A 20,354-nucleotide genomic window follows, 5' to 3' on the forward strand; every position below is an offset into this window, starting at 1 on the left:
TGTCCGAAAAAATTTGACAAATAATGTTTGTCCATACAATTTGCCATTATTTGGCAAACATCCCAAATTTCCAAATACTAGTTTTTTCTAGTATTTGGGTCAAATCTCATTATTTGGGATATTTTAAAAATTAAAATTTTACCCCAATCTTTTATTTTTTTACAAAAACACTCTCTCTAGTAGTTGCTTGCGTTGTATTACATAATTTTTTATGTGAATACCAAAATAGTGATGAAATATTTAGTGAACATTGAATAATGATATGATTGTTGATGAAAATTATTAAAAATTGGCTCTAGGTAACAAAGTCATGTGCTTTGTCTACTTCACGATGTATAGAATAATTCTTGTTGCACTCACTCCAAATTACCACATTGCTTTAGTGTCATGGACACTATTTGTTATTGTTGTAACGAATATCCAATTGACTTGTAATACAAACTTTTAGTTAGTTTTGATAGTTTTTAAAACTTGTATGTATAAATCATATTTTTCTTAAAATATAAAATATATTTCCCAAATCCTATGGCCAAACACATGGTGAAATTTCACCCAAATTTTCACTCAAATAATATTTACCAATAATATTTGGAAATCTATGGCCAAACGCTAGCTAGAAAATGTTACTAATATCTGGTCTTACTAATTCATGACTTTGTGGGTATCAAAAAACTTCACTTTCAACTTTTATTGATTCAGAACCCGTGAAATTGATGTTCTATTACTTGTTAATTGCAATTACTATAGAATTAGATCTATTACACAAACCCCTTCGAAAATAATATGACTAAGAGCCCAAATAATAAAAATTGAACCGAGTCCAAACTTATTCCTTGTTGGATAGACTCTAATCTTAGTTAGGTTCTATGTTTGAATAACAACCGCTTTATATTTATTTTGGGAGGTGTAATTTAAACGTATTAATCCACCATTCTCACTTGGATTTTACTATATCAGGGAAATACCTTAATCATGTCATTAGGGTTATAGTTAACATTGGAAACTTAAATATGTTGCACACTAGAAAGAAAAAAAATATGACTTTCGAAAGTAATTGAAAGAGTTTTATATTCTACTCTTTCCATGTTGGACAAAATAAGATTCATCAGCATTGGCTAAACGATCTTGAAACATAGCCCACTCATTTGTACACCTCTCTCTTACCTACAATACATAGTTTCATTCACTTTAGCCAATACAGTAATCAAATAATGTTTTTGATCTATTATTTCAGCAAGAAAAAATTATTTCAAAATATTCATTCACTTAATGGAAAACTAAGAAAACACATTTGATATTTTTCAACTCAACCTTAATTACACCAAAAAAGCAATTTTTCTGACGGAAGAAATAATTGTTAATCTGACAACTACTCTTCATGAATAATGCTACTCCCTTTATAATACGAAATTTAAGAAAGAAAAGGAAGAGTTGTAAAAGTTTTGGTCTAAACTACTTCCTTGACCATTTGCGGGCTATACCATAAAAGATGTCATTAAGAGTAAAGGTAGATTTTAAAGTTAAATTATTTTCAAATATAGAAATATCATATTCTTTTTGCGACGGATAAAAAAAAAGGCGTGACACATAAATTGAGACGTAGAGAGTATAGGTTGATGAGTAAGTCAAGTATGACAGATGGAAAAACACAGGAGGGAGTATGATATATAGTTGCCATTATAAATTTCAGGCAATGCATGGACATGCTTACCCCTTCCCAAGGAGCTTTGCCATTCCCAGTCTCACCCTGTAATCCAAAAGAAAAAAAAAACAAGAACATGACAAAGAATCAATGATTAATGAATAACTCAAGCAAGATATATATGTAATCTATTAGCAAGTTTGTTATTCAATACAAAGAAGTATGACATAGTTATAAAAACACAAATTCAAAGCAGGAAATATACTGTAGGATATATAGCCACATGCAGAGAAGAACAAAAAACTCATATTTGCAAGAAAGCAACTATTTCTCGTATCCTCAAGAAGAGAAAGTAATACAAGGGGTCCGAAATCTTAGTAGCTCAGTTAATTGACTATCTAAATTTTCATCTTATTGTTGATGGTTCAATTTCCCACCTTGTAATCCCCTACCCAATTCTCCCTTCCCCTATGTCAGCCAAAATGCACAGATTCTCAGAGGAGTCTGAGGTTTTAGCAGTTGGATAGGAGTTTTACCGAGTTAACAGCTATGGAGGATGAGAAGAGAAGAAGATGAAGAATAGAATTCAATAGAAAAAGTACTTGTATATTCAAATTGATGTATCAATCTGTAATGATACAATGTGTTTTATAGAAATGAGAGAGATTCTAAATTGCAAACTGATTCTAACTAATTCAATAGCCCGTAACTAACTGCTGATATGACAAAACTAACTAGCTTGACCATCTGATTCATTTTTGTGTAGCACCCTACCCCATTTAATTAATTTTAAAAAAGTAATACAATATTATGTCATCTTTCCGCAAGTTCAACAAAAAGAAGACAATGTTAAGCCCACTCCTGTGTTAGTCTTTAGACGATGCTTCAAGCAGTCGCTCATGACTTCACAAAATTATCAAATAGCAAACACCAAAAAATCATAGGATTAGATTCTTTTATCAGTGTTCCTTATTAAAAGGAATGAAGATAAATGAAAGGAGAGGAATGGGAGATAAGTGATTTTTTTTTGATGGACAAAAGGGAGACAAAGGGTTGGATAAGGATGAAACACATGCTCTTTCCATAAAAAAGTGGGCAGAATCAGAGGGAAGGTCAAATGAAAAAAAATTTAACCCTTGAGATGCCGTCCTTGTCTCTACCCTACTAATATGAGATTTTTTACGCACTGTGCTACCCTTTTAAGAAAAACTTATTTCTTTGTTTATCTCCTAATAAATCAAAACTATAATGATATTTCCATTTTTTCGTTTCCTACCTTTCCTCTTTTCTCCTTTTTGGCTACTTTCGCATGTTTCTTGATCAAAACCATCCATTAAAGTTGTGTTTGGTAGGAAAGAAATGTTCTCCTTAAAACAAAGTTGATGATTATCATCTCAAGCACTCGGGAAAATTCAGCGGCTCAAGCTAATTAGTTGCCTAAAGCCAAAAATAAGTTGGACGTTTAAATTTTAATTATTTTTTTTTACTTTTGAGATTCAAGTTCTTTCCTTCTTTTATAAAAAAAAATGTTTTATTTTTTTTTATGATCTTAAACTAAAGATATATATATACCAAAATATTTTTAATTTTGTGTTCTTAAACCTATCATGTGAAAATTAATTTAAATATTGATCCATAAAAAAAACATTCTTTAATGTTCGAAAAAAATTAAAACATTATTTTTATTTATTTTTTTTGGGTACAAAAAGCTTAAGATAATTTTATTATTACTAAAAAAATTAGGGCCTTCAATTTTGGGGGTCTATGGGATATGCCTCATCTTTAAAGGCATTGAGCTGCCTTGCAGGTAATTGCTTTCAACTTTTACATTGTTTGCAACAAATTTTTAACATATGGAAGATAAATAAACCACACAAATAAAATATGAAGAAACATAATTTTATTAATCAAGATTGTGAGTACAAATTTGTTCCTCCCTTAATTCTCCTCTCCTAAGATTTATCCATGATTCGAGGGCCGTTAGTGGCATATTTTTCGACTAGGATGATTTATATTTGACCTCTATATGAATATTCCATGACTTTTGTGGAATATTTTGAGACATTGTTGATCTCTTTATGGAACTTTTGAGATGTCTTTAAGAGAATTTAGTACCATTTATATACGCATAAACTAGGATTTAGGGTTGAGTAGCCTCCAAGAATCCTAATTTGAGTTGAACACAATTTGTATAGTCCTAACTTGAATTGACATCTTATAAAGTCCCACAAAATTTCAATGTCTACATGCATATTTAGGGAACATATGGTTGGTTGAAGAAATCACAAATGGAGTATGAAATTGGTTGGGCAAGTAGGGTAATGCATTGACTGACCTGACTCCCAAATCAGTAGGGAAATTTCCCCATATAACAATAAAATAATTACTTCACAAATAAGCAGCTTTCTGGAAATGAACATTGACTGACCTGACTCCCAAGAGAAGGGACAAATTGATGTACTACCCACTGCGAATCAACAACGCCAATTTTTTCATGAGCAGGCTGCACTAACCATGGAAAAGGAAATTCAGATTTGGCCAGAGCAACATATCTCAAATAAGTCCGCTGCGGCTCTCATTTTACCACAGTTCTATTACAAATAAAGAATGTATCTGGAGGAAATAAGAAATAATAACCTCTACACATCTTCTCAATGCAAAATCCAATCCCCATCCATGCACCAAATCATTCTATACAATAAAATTAAGTTCAAATATTAGTATAAATTGTATATGAAATAGTAGAATATATTCATTATCAGGGTAATTTCATCTTGAATGGATTATAACGACTAAAGAGTAATAATGACATTGGTAGTTAATGCATCTGATCCTAAGAGTATAAGGAATTACCTGAATCATATGCCAAACACATCGCCATGCTTCTCGAGAGAACACAGGAGCCATTATTTCAACAAAACTGAACAAGAAACCAGATGAAAAGTATGATAAATCCTATAAAATATGCAAAGGCTCTTTGAAACACTCAAAATCTAGTCTGGAGTCAAAATTCTTTTAAAGAAAATGAGTGCAGTTGGCACATTCAACCCTGAAGAAAGGCAGAAACAAGTTAACTGCCTCTCAATATTAATGAGTAAATCATGTGGAAGTAGGTGAGTAGAACTCATAGAGACCATATGGGGAGTAGAGAGAAAGAGAGAGAGAGAGAGAGTACGCTGCACAAGGAGGCCAACGTGGATTACTGCACCAGCCTGGTTTCTCATCAGTATTCCTGTTAATCAATCCACAAAAAAAGTTTTACACGTGAAGGAACATAGGCTAATTTATACAGACTCCCATTCAAAATAGGTGCAAATCAAGTAAACTTTGAGACGGAAAGGATTAACGGAATATGTTACTTATGAACTTCTCTATCATCCCTCCTCTTAGTCATTTGCCATGTCAGTCCACTGTTGGGTTCAAGACCAGGCTGAGAAATCTCAAGACCATGTCTTTTAACAAGTCTAATATACCTGGCATACTCAGGTGACCAAGATTAGTCCAAAACAACATATATACGAGAAAACACATATACTTTCACTTTTGAAAATGAGAAACCAACTAAGACATCCAGGGAATAGTGCACACTTCTCTGCATTGAAGTTCTCAACTCCAAGATCTTCATCCCATATAAAAATGTAATCATAGGCAGCTACTACATCAGGATGTAAAAATCTCTTTGCATACCACCTGATAAAGGCAAGAGAAAGACAAATATTAGACTAAATCTTGATGAACACAAGTTATTATATCCGAAAGCATTCATTTCCCTTCAATCGATCAGCTTAGTGGAAAAAATAACAGAACCAAATATGTTAGTTAAAAGAGTCTTCTGTTTGAATAGAACAAAGTTATTCTTTGATTGTTGCATCAGATAGATAAAACTTAAAACTCACAAAATTTTGAAGTCTTACCATTTGGTCTGCTTCCTAACACTGATATGAACTGCATGCTTGGACCACTCAAACTCCTCCCACTCACTTGTTCGACCATCATAATGGAAAAGCAAAATTTGAAAATCCTCTGAAAACTAATGAAGGCATAGAAAATGATCACATTTGGAATGCATTGTCAAGTGAAAGAGATAAAGTAGTAATGATATCGCTTCATTGTTATTACCTTTTGAACAGCTGCATCAATGTTGTCCTTTTGGTTCAAACCAACAGTAAATGTCACCAAGTACTTTGGCTTCTTTAGTAGATCCTAATAATTCAACAAAGTTTATAAGACAAAACTTCACCTAAATAAAGCACCAGGAAGTAATACATAAAATAAATGTGGGAAATTTTATGACAACCTACATGCTTCTCCTTTCTGTTAATGCAAATCTCCAAATGACGCTGGAAGTATCCATTAATTTAATTTTCAAAAGTGTATATTGCACGTATCTTACACTATACAATGCGCAGATATTCCTTTCATTTTTTCCCTGAAAATGAAGTTAACCAATGATTATTGACATATGTGTATCATACCTTACTTGGGTCACCCCACAACCTTCTCAGATAAAAATTTGATTCAGGGACCACAATCCGTGGTGGCAAGGACTCTGCACCTCGAGGATTTGTTGGAACATATATCTATAAAATGAAACGCATTAACATTTTATAGATGCTCTGATCTCAAGTCTATCATGGCAGTCGAAACTATATCATAATCTCGTTACACACGCAAAATTATTCGAGGATATACTTGCTCAATAAACGCATATATATATTTGTTCATGTAATCTGTCTACTTCAATTGATCCTAATTCTAACTATCTTGTGTTCTCCATAGATCCAGTTTTGCTTAACTCACCAACTAGTCTCATTAATCAAAATAATTTCATCTGCAAATAACAAGCACCATGGAACCACATTTTTATATTATTGGTTAGCTCATATATGACTAAGGAAAAGTAAGTACTAGTTGAGAGCCCCAATTGGTAGAAAAAACCCATAACCTCTAGTCAGCTCCTCTCTGCAGCTCAAAGGAGTAAACTGACATTCATAGGGAACTCCTCTGTATTTCCTTCAACATTGTGGGATTGCTTCTTCGTACATATAATTTATGAGATCTATAAATTTGTTTACACCCCTATTTCTTCTTAATCATCCAGAACAGATTCTTCTTGGCGCTTTATCATATGATTATCTGATTCAATGAATATCATGTTGCGAACCTTCTTCCTCGTCTTATAAATTGCATCAATCGTTTTAACCAAAATATAACCTATTTGTTAAGCATTGATTCAAATTGATTCTCTGTCACCTTGTAATGTTTCCACATCTATTCTCTATCAGTATAACAAAAGTTTCATCATATCGCTCATCATCTTAATATAGCAGCAGCTCCCATAACTTATATATGTGTGTTTATATGCTGGCGCGAAGATAATTTTTCACTCACTTGAAATATTCAACTCCTTAATATTACATTAAAACAATTTATTAGTCATACAACCTTGAACTCTAATGAACTTGTAAGCTTTTATATGGATATCATCTAGACCACAGGAAAAGGGAGAGTTAATAACTATAAGAAACTCAACTTTTGAGATCCAACAGCTACCAAAAAGAAGGCTTTTGCAATTTAAAATAATCACAACTAGTTCTTTCCCAAATGCTGACTTCCATTATATTTAAGACAGAAAAACATGGATGCAAATGAAAAGGTACAAGAGCCGTTAATTTATAAAAGTAGATATTTATCGACATAATGGCATACACTTAAGAAGCACTAATAGCACAATGGATCCATTTCGCTTTATGATTTTGTTGATTTGGAATCACATGTTTTCAATATTCAACACCGTAAGGAAGAAGATACAGATTAAAATAGTTTTGCATGACTTTACTGGCCAAATTAATATACCATTTGTGTTTTACTGGAGTCCCCAAAGTTCGTATTCTAGACAAGTAAGACAATAAGGTAGAGTTGAAGATAAGAGTAGTGAAATAAGTACCTGTGGAGTTATAAGATGCTCTGGAAAAAAGCGTTCAATAGAAGGTCTACGATGGTCATCGCCAAATGCTAGATTTGATATAAGATTTGAAGGTATGCTAATCTACAAAAGATACAAAAGAAAAATTTACAACAAATGATTTCTGTTTCTTAAATCAACATCAGAGTAGATATGGAAAGATTGGGCTACCTTACTTTTGTTAGAGAAACATAAGGAGATGAAATGCCAATAAAATATCCTAAAACCATTCCCATAATTGTCGTTATAACTAGTCTGGATCTATTGTTCGTTCTTCTGAAAGTCCCACTGAATCAGATAAACAAAAGAACATGGTTACTCTAAGATATATGCATAGATCACAAGCTTGAGTTCAGATCCAAATATATAATAAAATTTATTCCAGTGCAAGTATTGCCACAAACCTGCGGTACAAGGTTGTCATTGTGATAAAAGTTGTGCAATCCAAGGGTTAGCAGTTAGCACTAACCATAAGCAAATTCCTTGAGCATCCTACACTTTCTAGAATAAGCAATGTTGTCATGCCAGAAGGGCTGAATCTGTTAATCATTGGGGAAATGTGAGATGTTCGCAGTAACCTGCATAATTTCACGTCTTCAACAAATCTTTATCTCCACATACTAATCGATAGAGCAAAATCAAGGGAATAGATCCATTTAGGAACTACCAACTAGTTTAGATTAATATTTTAAGTATGTTGCTGATTTGCTAAGAGTCTTTTCAGTGTGCATGTTTTGAGACTTGTCATGGGCAACATCTACTGTTAGAGAATCCAAATTATTGAGTATTAGAATGAAAAAATGTCTAAATATTCTCGTAATTGAATTTACTTCTAAGAGAAACCAAATAAGCTATTCGTAAGCTCCATCAGAGAAAATTTCGGGAAGAAATTAATAAGAAATAAAGTTTTGAGGCTCCATGCTCACTCCCGTCTTATTGCTATGTGAGCCAAACTTTCTAAGATTAAAATGATGTGAAATTAAAATGTTAGCTAAGAAGAATATTCAACTTCTACTTACAGTGAATCATTCAAATCACAACTATCAAACCGAAACTAGTTGAAGCCGGCTATATGAATCATTTCGCATTATTTAGGCTCATTTGATGCCAATGCTAGTAATTTTTAAGAACTAAAACTCTCTAAATCTCACAGCTATCGTACGTTACTGTATAAGCTTCTAACATACTGATAAGACTACTAGCGAACACAAAACACAAAATTTCTAAACAAACAGAACAACTACCTGCGGTCCATAATATTTATCTTTTAATATTTTTGCATTCCCTTAAAGAAAGAACATTTAGTAGGCATTTGGACATAATTTTGTTTGAAATTAGGCAAAAGGCAGTTGGGTGCACAACACATCCGTGTGTTAGCAGGATCTTGGGAAGGGAAGCATCTATGTAGTACATACACTACCCATATGCAAGCATTAGGGGTTCCACAACTCGAATCCGTAACCTATACGTCACAACACAGACATAACTTTTCTATTATTCCAAAACTCCCTATTAATCAACATGAAAATTGATTGTTCAAAAGTGTGTGTTTCTAGTCCCAAAAGACATACTAGTAAATTCCAGAAAACATGATTAAATTCAGTATCATTTCCATTTTTAAAAATTGGGGAAAATATGAGAAATTAGTGGAATGTATAGAGCATGCAAAAGGAAATTAGAAAAATAAGATCGCAATTTAAAAGGTAAAGAGTGTGGATAACTTACAGATTTTCACTGAATATTTAGATGAGATCCGGTTAAACCTTTGGAACTAAAGTACGTAAATTTCTTGCCATCATGGAACTTCATGCCAAATGGATGGAAAATGAATCAAATCCCTCGTAACTATACCCAAATTTGCTACTTTCATGCTCCCAACGTGTTTAGATTGAATTATTTTAAGTGTTTTTGGCTTTTAAATTTTTAAAGATAAAAATATCTCAAAGTGCTTATTTTTAGGTAAAAAAAAGTACAAAAATAAGTTTGAAAGCTAAAATTTGAGTATTACTATGAAATTCTTAATAAAGTAATTTTGGTATTCGATTTTGAAAATATTGCATTATTATCATAAAAAATTGATATGGTTTACTAAATTGGTTATCATAATTTGTTTAACTTCGACTAGTACATACTTGTATAATAAAGTATTATGACTTTGACAACTAAAAAATGTCTCAATTGTATCATACTAACACATTAGATGTGTAGGAATATACTTGCAAAATAAAGTATAAATAACTCCTTTTGTTAATCAATTACAATTCAAATACATTTCAATCAAAATAGAGTAGGTAAAATTTCAACTTGTAAGCATTTAGTTTATACTAATACAAGGTTGCATATTTGTTAGGTATTTAATAATGTGTGTATATATATATACATATATATAGATATATATAGATATATATATACATATATATATATATATACACATAACATATATATATATACACTTAAGTTAAGAAAGTATGTTAAACAAATAAGTACTTACCTAGTTATCTAATGATGTGTATGATATATATATATATACATATTTATATATATATATGTGTGTGTGTGTGTGTGTGTGTCCTTTTTGTTTGTTTCGGAGCCGTTTGTTTGGGCGGGGCGTACTAAACCTACTACGTACCACACCACCGGGTGGCTCGCCTGATGTGTATAAATATAGTAATTTGTCCAATGATAGAGCGGGTGAAATCATTCTTAAGGGTAAAAGTCATCAAATTGCCAAATTTGGCAAAACCAAGAGAAGTTTGAGTACCCTAGGGTAATAGGTATATTGCGTCTTAATTTAATTTAATGGGTGCATGCTTTGATTTTGCTTTCAGGGGTTACGAGATTAAGTTTAAGAAGTTGGGTTGAAAGTAGACACGTTGGGTCGTTTGACTAGCTGGGTCGAGATCAACTTGATATTTGATTTCTATCTTTCGGTGAGAAGCCTGAGGTCGCTGATAATACTTGGCGACTCACTAAAAATCCTTATTGATCGCCCTTTGTCTACACCCTTCTTGATCGCCCTTTATATGCACCCTTCTTGATCGCCCTTTGTCTGCACCCTTGAACCCTTTTTGCACTTTAACTTTTGGCTGGATATTCTGTGCTGGCCGAATGTTATCGATGATTAACCGAAAGTCACTTCCTATCACTGATATGCCAAATATTTCTCAGTATTTTGAGCCAATCTTTTTGGATAGCCTGATCTAGCTTGCCAAAGTTATTCAGTGACTCGTCGATTGGTTCGGCGAGTCTGTTTGCAACAAATTTTTTTGTGCTTATGATTAAGTGAAGTCTAAGTGAAGGTTGTTCTTACTTGCTGCTTATTGGTGTTCGAGAGAAACCGATTTGATTCAGAATAAATTGTTCGAGAGAAAGTTTATCCCCACTTAAGTCTAGCAAACACTATTAATTTCAATCACCCATTTGTCTACCTTAGCCCATGTTCCAATCACATCCGAAAACTTGTCTCTATACTTGTTACTTTCGTGTTATTTGCTATTGTAGTTGATACTTAAAATCAAAACCGCTCTGTTATTTGACACTTCTGTTACCCTAAACTTGAATCATGTTTTTATTCGTAAATGTTTTTACCTACGACTGACTTGAGCACATTCACAGTTGGTTATTGATTCTCAACTATGTACCACTCCATGTCGGAATCATCCAAACTCACATAGTTGGGTTATATTACTAACTAACAATTGTTGACGTATAGTATCAGATGAAGTGTCTTTGAAACGCTATTAATCAATACATTGTTTCTAACCCTCAACACCAACACGAGACTCTTCCATTTCAAGATACTCTTTTTTCTCAATATTTTATGTTGATGATTATACCATATCAAAGGGAACATGCTTAGAAAATTGATTTGATGACTCTAATTTAAACAAATTGATATGTTTTAAGTGTAAATTGCACCAAATTCCATGTTAGAGGCTTCTAAGTTTCAGGCATTGTTCTTTTCTTTGAACTTTACAATTTTTATGTTAATGGTAAATAAGCTGAACTAAGATTTCTCATAGGCATAATGCATAAACGTGTCCTTTAACTTGGCTTCAATTTTCATTTATGCCCTCCAACTTTGAGTATACACAAGTAGACACACGTGTTCCACATGTATTATGTCACGTATGACACATGTGCCTACTTGTTCAACTTTATACAAGTTTAAAAGTTACTTATCTACACCCAAAGTTGAAGGGTGTAAATTTCTGTTGAGAACAAGTTGAAGGGACATGTTTATATATCATGCGTTTCCTATATATCAATATTTTAGTAAAGAATGTGCTAACCAATTTACATATCCACCTTATCTTACAAGTTACAACTGGATCACTTTTCAAAGTTACTCATCATCAACAGAGAAATCAGGTTCTTCTGTCTTTTGTAATGAACTAACTGAAGTGGAATCTGAATCAGAGTGCTTGTGAAGACCCCTTCTACTTGCTGCCCATCTTGTTGTATATTCTGCAAAACCTGATCTAGGTGATGGTGCATTCATATCTAGTAGCCCACTAAACGACTCTATTTCATTCACAAAATTCTCTAGAGACTCAAGTTCAGCTACACCCTTCCGTTTTTTTATATCTACGATATGCAGCCTGAATGAAGCATGCAGCCCAAGTACGCCACTGGTGCGAATAGAACCTGAATTTGTGCCTCAATTGTTTCCTATGCAGCCTCCGAAACTGTGCTGCCACAAACTTCAAGTCCTCTGAAACAAGTGCGAATGACTCTACTTCGGAAAGTGCTTTCACTGTTCAAGTGGAGGATGGTAGAATCACACTGGACGTCGGTTGAGAGCCCATGTCAGCAACTCCTCCCCACAGAAATCACCTGGACCTATATGGCAAGAATTGAAGAAACCAGTACGGCCACCATTCGTGGTGTAAGAATCAATATTCCCTCGAATTATGAAGAGCATTTCATTGACAGGATCACCCTCGAGCACAAGACAAGTGTCTTGAGTGCACAATGCAGGCTTTAGCCTCTCACATATTGCGTCTAGCATTCTTTCATCCATTTGATCAAACAGTGGTACCTACCAAACTTTCAAAGATATATCGAAAAGGTTTACAATCATTTTGCATATTATGTTTTTCCTATTGTGACGAAAAGATGAAACCGAAAATCTAACAATAAAGAACACCGATTTTAACATGGAAAAACCCTTCAAATCTAACCAATATGATATTCAATAAGCCCACTTTTTTGAGAGAAAAAACCTGAATTTGTTGAGGAAGATCGATTGTAGAGGAAAACCTATAGTCAAACTGATAATCGCAGCCAAAGTTTGATAAAGAGTCTGACACTTTGTTGTTTTCTCTAAATGTATAGATGATTTTGAAATGGACAGCCGATAATTTGGATGAAATGAAGCTCCACCATGAGTCTAGGTATGGGTAATTTTAGGGGCTTCTTTATATTCATTGAAGCACAATCAACAATGATGTTGGAGTCAATTGCGAGTTTACGATCTTGATGAATGTAAAGCGCGTCCAGAAGAATAGAATCAGTAAACGTCCAAGATGATCTGATGTCAAGAAGCTGAGAACAGTCTTTTAGCCAATCAGTAATTTTTTGAATAATACCACCACGGGATCGACAAGATCCGAATTGCTTCACTATACCAATAAGAGGGTTACAAATATTCTTCTAATGGCTACAAAACAAGTGCCAAAAGAGAACAAACAATAGCTACACCAACAAAAGATAAATAGAAAGAAACACTATCCAAACCCAGCTTCTGTTCGGTACCTAAAACAGGATCTTTCTGACCTCCAAATCCGATCTCCACCGTTCCAATTAACCACCAAGATTTCAGGAATAGGCATTCCATATTTCAGGACGATCCAATGATTAGTTAATGGGGAAACACGGTCTGAACGTTGCTGGTTAGAGAAAAAGAATGCAACAAAAGAACCCTTTTCTTTCTCTCTTTTTCTCTTGTTGAAAGTTATCTCAAAAACCTCTCTTATGTTCTAATGTCTTTCAAAGACAATACCAATGAGAAATTTATAATTCTCTCAAAATCATCCTCTATTTATAGAGTTGCGCTTTTCCTTACAAAGCCAAAATCAACTACAAATAGGATTACAATTTCAATCCTTTTCCTAATAGAATTGGAAACCGAATAAAGAGAATATTCCAATCATTTTCCAAGTAGGATTAGGACATGGTCCTTTGGATGTAACATGGGAAACAACCCAACAAACTCCCTCTCCAGTCAAGGGGCCAAATGGACTTCAAGTGGAAGAACTTTTGACGGGCTTCCTGCCTGCCACACTTCTACAAAACTCATCATTGTCTACGATGAGTTCTTTCCACTTATCTCTATGAGTATCTAACATGACTTCATCATAACCTTCAGGTTCTCCCATATTAGTCAATAGAATATACTCATCATGAGAATAACGTGTTGAGATTCGCTTCTCTCTAGTAGATTTTCTACAAGAGGTTTCTGGAGCATCCGAAGCGGTCATCCCAACATGAGTTGGTTGATTATCAACCACAACATCATCAGTAGGAACAATTATATGTTCTACACTCTCATCATTATCTTGATCATTACCTTGGGTTCCCTCATGTGCAGAAGATGTATCAATAATAGGAATTGGATCAACATCAACTAAGCTCTCATCAGTATGAGAATCTAGTTTCTTAGTATTGTCAATATCTTCAATAGTTTGATCTTCAAAAAACACATCACGACTTCTAATGATTTTCTTATCAATTGGATCATAAAAGCGATATCCAACTTATCTTGACCATAACCAATGAAGATACATTTCTTAGTTTTAACATCCAATTTCAACCTCTCATCTTATGGAACATGCACACAAACTTTACATCCAAACACTTTCAAGTGATCATAAGAAACATCCTTATTAAACCAAACTCTGTTTGGAACATCACCATCCAAAGCAACAACAGGAGACAAATGGATAACATAAGCAACAGCGTTAAGTGCTTCAGCCCAAAAAGAATTTGGAAGCTTAGCCTCTGAAAGCACACATCTAACTCTCTCAACTAAAATTCTGTTCATCCTCTCTGCCAAACCATTTAATTGAGGAGTCTTTGGAGGAGTCTTCTGATGACGTATAACTTGCAATTTGCAGTAGTTATCAAAGGGACCAATATACTCACCACCATTATTAGTGCGAATACATTTTCAATTTCTTTCCCGTTTGTCTCTTAGATAAGGCTTGAAATTGTTTAAACACATCAAGCACTTGATCTTTGGATTTTAAAGGATATACACAAATCTTGCGAGAATGATCATCAATGAAAGTAGCAAAGTAAAGTGCACATTTTGACTTTACTTTGAAAGGACCACACAAATGTGAGTGTACTAGCTCCAGTAGTTCAGATTTTCTTGAAGGAGGATGACTGTGAAAAGAAACTCTTTTCTGTTTCCCTGCTAAGCAATGAACATATCTTTTCACCTTTGTTTGTTTCATACCAGCAAGCAAATTCTTCTTAGCCAAGCATGTGATCCCTCTCTCACTCATATGAATAAGCCTCTTGTGCCACAATTCTGATAGAGTCTCGCTCTCCACTAAATTTATAGAGTCACAAAGAATCGAGCCTTGTGTCACGTATAAATTTGAATGTTTTCTTCCCGAGCTAAAATCAGTGAGCCTTTGGTGAGCTTTCATTGGCCATTGGACAAGTCATTATGATAGCCATCATCATCTAGTTGTCCTACATAGATCAAATTTAAGGGAATATCTGGATCATGCTTGACATTCTGAAGGACCAACTTTGAACCGCTATTGGTTTTCAAACAAACAGTGCCAACACCAAACACCTTAACCTCACCAACATTACCCATCTTTAACACCTCAGAGTTAACAGAAGTATAATATGAAAAGAAGTCTTTTCTTGGTGTGACATGTGATGTGGCTCCATAATCTACTATCCAACTCGTATCTTGAGATACAAAATTGATGATGTCTTTATCACAAGCGAAGAGAAGGTCATCTTGGACAATAGCAACAACATTATTTTCATTGTTCTCTTCCTTCTTCTCTTCTTTAAGATCTTGCTTCAATTGTTTACAAAATCTTTTAATATGTCCTTTCTTTCTATAATGATAACATATAGTATTTGGATTTTTGAATTTGACTTGCTTCTACTTTTACCTCTACTTCTCGGATCTCTTGTCTTATGTCTCCCTCGATCTTCTGTATATACAATATCTGAATGTGTAGATGTGTCTTGAGATTTTATTCTAACCTCTTCATTCAACACACCACTCTTTGAATATTACATAGTCACCTTTCCAACAGTGGCAGAATTTGTTAAAGAAACACGAAGAGTTTCCCAAGAATCCGATAGAGTATTAAGAAGCAAAAGTCCTTGTATTTTATTATCAAAATTAACACCCATTACTGATAGCTGATCAAGAATACCCTGAAAATAATTTATATGATCAAGAATAGGACTTCCCTCCTTGTATTTAAAGGTCATCAATTGCTTTAACAAGAACAACTTGTTATTGCCAGTTTTTGAAGCATAAGGCATCTCCAACTTTTCCCACAATGTTCTAGCATGTGTCTCATTTACAATATGGTTGCGAACATTAACTTCAACCCATTGTATTATATATCCACATACTTGTTGGTGCTCAAATTCCCAATTTTCATCGGTCACATTCTTGGGTTTATGAGCATAAAAAACCGAAAGATGCATCTTCTTCACGAACAATAGATCTTTCATCTTGCTTTTTCATATGTTGTAGTTTCTTCCATTTAGACATACCATCTTGCTCATATTCCCCTCCATATAGATAACCTTATCTCTAATATCAGTTGTTGTGACGAAAAGATGAAACCAAAAATCTAACAATAAAGAACACCAAGTTTAATGTGGAAAAACCCTTCAAACCGAAGGTAACCACCACGGGATCGACAAGATCCGAATTGATTCACTATACCAATAAAAGGTTTACTAATATTCTTCTAATGGCTACACAACAAGTGACAAAAGAGAACAAACAATAGCTACACCAACAAAAGATAAATAGAAAGAAACACTATCCAAGCCCAGCTTATGTTCGGTACTTAAACAGGATCTTTTTGACCTACGAATCCGATCTCCACCATTCAAATAAAATAGAAAGATTCCAGGAACATTCAACCCAAATTTCAGGCCGATCCAACGGTTAGTTAATCGGAAAACACGATCTGAATGTTGCTGGTCGGAGAAAAAGACTGCAGCAAAAGAACCCTTTTCTTTCTCTCATTTTCTCTTGTTGAAAGTTCTCTCAAAAACCTCTCTTATGTTCTAATGTCTTTCAAAGACAATACCAATGAGCAATTTATTATTCTCTCAAAATCATCTTCTATTTATAGAGTTGTGCTTTTCCTTACAAAGCCAAAACCAATTACAAATAGGATTACAATTCCAATCCTTTTCCTAATAGAATTGGAAACCAAATAAAGAGAATAATTCCAATCCTTTTCCAAGTAGGATTAGGCCATGGGACTTTGGCTGGAACATGGGTAACAACCCAACATTTCCATCTCATGGAACTTCTACCATACGCGAATTAAGTGGAATACATCCCTTAGTATATATTTTTGTAGAACTTACTCTTTGAACTAAATCGTAGCAGAGGTGGCGTTTTATATCTCTGCGAAGATCTAGAGGAAGTCCTTCAAGAAGATCTTCCTCATCAACTCCTCTTGTAGCAATATATTTGTATTGATCATATTTCCTTACTGACTGCCTTTATTCTTGAGGTGACTGCCTATGGTGCATCCATTGTTCTATATCCATTCTCCTGGTTCTCCACTCCTCTAATCTGACTGTTGTCGACTGGAGGTATGTCTGCCAGAAAAAGTGAATTATTGGTGCCTGAATAGCTTATAATACAGTAATACAGTAAATGTTAGTGAGCAAAACTAACTTGCATATTGTCGATGAGCAAGGCAAAAAAAGAACCAGGCCGAGCATTGCAACTATGATGGCAAAACTTATTTCTCCAATATGAGTGCTTGTAGAAAGATCTTGTCCTAGAGAACTGCATATTCAACCAAAATAAAACTGATGTTGAGGATCGCGTCAAAAATCAGCAATGCTGATTTCTTGGATGAACGAGGAAAATCTCCAATCTTTGCTCGGAAAAGAAATCTCCTCCTATAAGCACAAGACATATATTTTATGCCTTACACACTTGTAAAGTACTGAATATATGAAACTTCTCACCTTTTTCATGGAAAAAAATAGAAAACTAATTTGAACTCCTATACTTTCAACATATACAATATGAAACTGATCTGCACATACTGCAAATAAAATATGTAAGCCAGGTTGATTGGTTGCTAGTTCGGAAGTGAGTAATTCATGTATAAAAACCAAAATAAGTAACATATGAATAACTAATGCTTGCATAACACGTCCAGGATAAATCTAACCAACGAACAAACAACCCTAATTGAATCAGGTCAGCTAATTATGTATTCAGATCCCTTTAACTTTTAAGATTAGATAAAATAGACAATCAAATTGCTTTACTTACCTTAGGTTCTTCAAGCCCCACCAGAGGCAGTAGAAGTACTACTTGTTGAAAAACAAAGCAACTATAACGCTAACTGTCACCGCATCACCATACATACCAAATGGTAATCACTTTTATTTGGGTCACATTTTCTTGTAATGTTGCTCGAATTGAAACTAGACTTCCTTTGTGGATCATTTACTCTCTGGCAGTCAAAATATCCATCATCACAAGACGATATCTCAAGATTGCACCCCTACATCCAACAAGCTTCTTGCCTCTCAATTGATAGAAGATACCGACAAGCTCCCAATACCTACATATTTGTAGAAAAAAATGCTATTTATGATTATTTTATTCTATAAGGGAGGATTTTGTAAGACATGAATGATAGTAACGCCTATAACCTAATTTTGTCTAATGAGGGAGGGCCAAGGAGAATGACAGACAGACATAGGTTAGTGCTCCCAAAGAAGGTTTTACATTCTTACATCAAAATGGGAGATGAATGTGAAGTGCTTTATAACACAGAGCAAAAGTTCACATGGTATGCATACTTTCGTGCTCAATATGCCTTACCCCAATGAACAAAGATGTAAGGTCTGTTAGAACAAAACAGAAAATATTATGTCATGGACTTGAACGGCGACAAAGATAAAACCACGATCTTCTCATTTGTGTACTGTAGTAGGGAAATGAAAAAGAGGAGTATTTTCCGGATATGCATCTATAAATATCTAATGCAGCATAGCATTATTTTAGAGAAAAATGAAGCATCTACCAAACAGGAAACTTGGACTTCACATACATGGCTTGCTAACATGTAGAGCATCAAGTTATAAGCAGCTCCTGCCCATGCTGTTTCAGTCACAACACCACCAGCCTTGACAATTTGCGACGACAATGGAAATATGAGATAAAGTCTAGGGAGATACTGAAAAATAATAATGATCTTGGACGTTTTTCATGTTTGCCATTGTTGAGCCCCTTAAATTAGGGATAACAGCCCAAATCAACACCTAAAACAATAAGAAGCAATAAAACAAGTTCACTATACTTATTATCAGTTTAAACACTTCTACTCTTAATTAACACACAAATACATACTTCTAAAATCAGTTCCCTAAGTTCTTAGTGACTAACCTGAGGTAAAGGCAGGGCCGTAATGACATCAATTAAGAGACCTTTTCGAATACATCTTTGTGCAATCTTCGAAGTATTTATTACAAGCTCTCCTCTCCCAAATACACGAGAAGATGGAGCAACATAAGCAGTTCTAAATCGAACAATAATCTAAATCACATAAAAGATATCAGCTATTGATCTAATAACTGTGAGGACAATTTTAAGAATAACTCCTATATCTATGTAAATATCATCCTTGACGAAAGGCAAGTAAAACAATAGGGGGTCTACGAACAATGAAACTAAACAAGATACTAAGAAAAACTTGTTCCATCTACGAATTACATGTCCTCGAGGATCCAATATCTTTTTGTTCAGTCTTTCATAGTCTTCTGAAAAAACTCGTGATAATACTTTAGCATTCAGGGATTTTCTATTCCTGTCATACTTCTTATCACTCGTTCTACTGGCTGTCTCTGATTGTCGTACTCCATCAAGTTTACACTTCACCTTGATCACATTATATTCATGAGCAGGTGCATACTTTGTCGCTTCAAGATCATATGGGAATCTAAAGTTCGGTATGTGTAAAACGTACACCAACGTCATATACAGTTCAAGACTATAGCAACAAGTACGTATCTAATTCTATATGAATCCTCATTACATATGTCGCGCTATTTAAGCATATGTCATTTTAATATTATATAAAACAAAATTTAAAAATGCTGATGAGAAGTAGTAGTAAGTGTCTACATTTTCTACTACAGAGACAAATAGTATGAAGCAAACTAACAAAAGAAGTGGCCATGGACAAACCTTACAGATCTAGAATTACCAAAAGCCATGAAAGTTGACACTGATTAAACAAAATAGTATGCTGGTTATCATCTTCTGTAGAAACAGAGGAAAAGATAAAAATATTTGACTATCACGAAAAGAAAAAAAGAACAACAGAAATCATGTGAAGAAGATGAACGTCAAACAAATTAATCAAGTTAGTATATGTGAAAACTAATAACAAATTTATGACTAAAAAACATGAGTAATAATTTAATATGATATAGCCTACATGTATAGATATGGTAGAGTCCCCGACAATAGTGTCCAAAAAATTT

General features: G+C 34.0%; 1 protein-coding gene and 1 pseudogene across 6 annotated transcripts; both read right to left on the reverse strand.

Moving 5' to 3' along the window:
* Window positions 1–910: 910 nt before the first annotated feature.
* LOC101246434 (uncharacterized) lies at window positions 911–9,549 on the reverse strand. 6 transcript variants are annotated; one of them, XM_010323582.4, is made up of 16 exons: window positions 9,333–9,509; window positions 8,012–8,146; window positions 7,784–7,895; window positions 7,590–7,691; window positions 6,118–6,222; window positions 5,944–5,982; window positions 5,762–5,845; window positions 5,557–5,672; window positions 5,231–5,332; window positions 5,002–5,115; window positions 4,818–4,874; window positions 4,496–4,562; window positions 4,280–4,333; window positions 4,071–4,145; window positions 1,712–1,747; window positions 911–1,164 (listed from the first exon to the last, which is right to left on the reverse strand). In XM_010323582.4, exons 2-16 carry the CDS (start codon window positions 8,029–8,031, stop codon window positions 1,066–1,068), a joined length of 1,182 nt encoding a protein of 393 aa, XP_010321884.1. In that variant the 5' UTR covers window positions 8,032–8,146; window positions 9,333–9,509; the 3' UTR covers window positions 911–1,065. The 6 variants fall into 6 exon arrangements, 5 of the variants coding, with proteins under 5 accessions (XP_010321884.1, XP_010321883.1, XP_069155135.1 ...); XM_010323581.4 differs by having other exon boundaries at window positions 8,012–8,185; XM_069299034.1 differs by lacking the exon at window positions 9,333–9,509 and adding an exon at window positions 8,852–9,243.
* Window positions 9,550–11,952: 2,403 nt separating this feature from the next.
* On the reverse strand, window positions 11,953–20,084 carry LOC101254802 (protein CNGC15b-like; annotated as a pseudogene).
* Window positions 20,085–20,354: the final 270 nt, after the last annotated feature.

Source organism: Solanum lycopersicum, chromosome 6, assembly GCF_036512215.1.
Source record: "Solanum lycopersicum chromosome 6, SLM_r2.1".
Lineage (NCBI taxonomy): Eukaryota > Viridiplantae > Streptophyta > Magnoliopsida > Solanales > Solanaceae > Solanum > Solanum lycopersicum.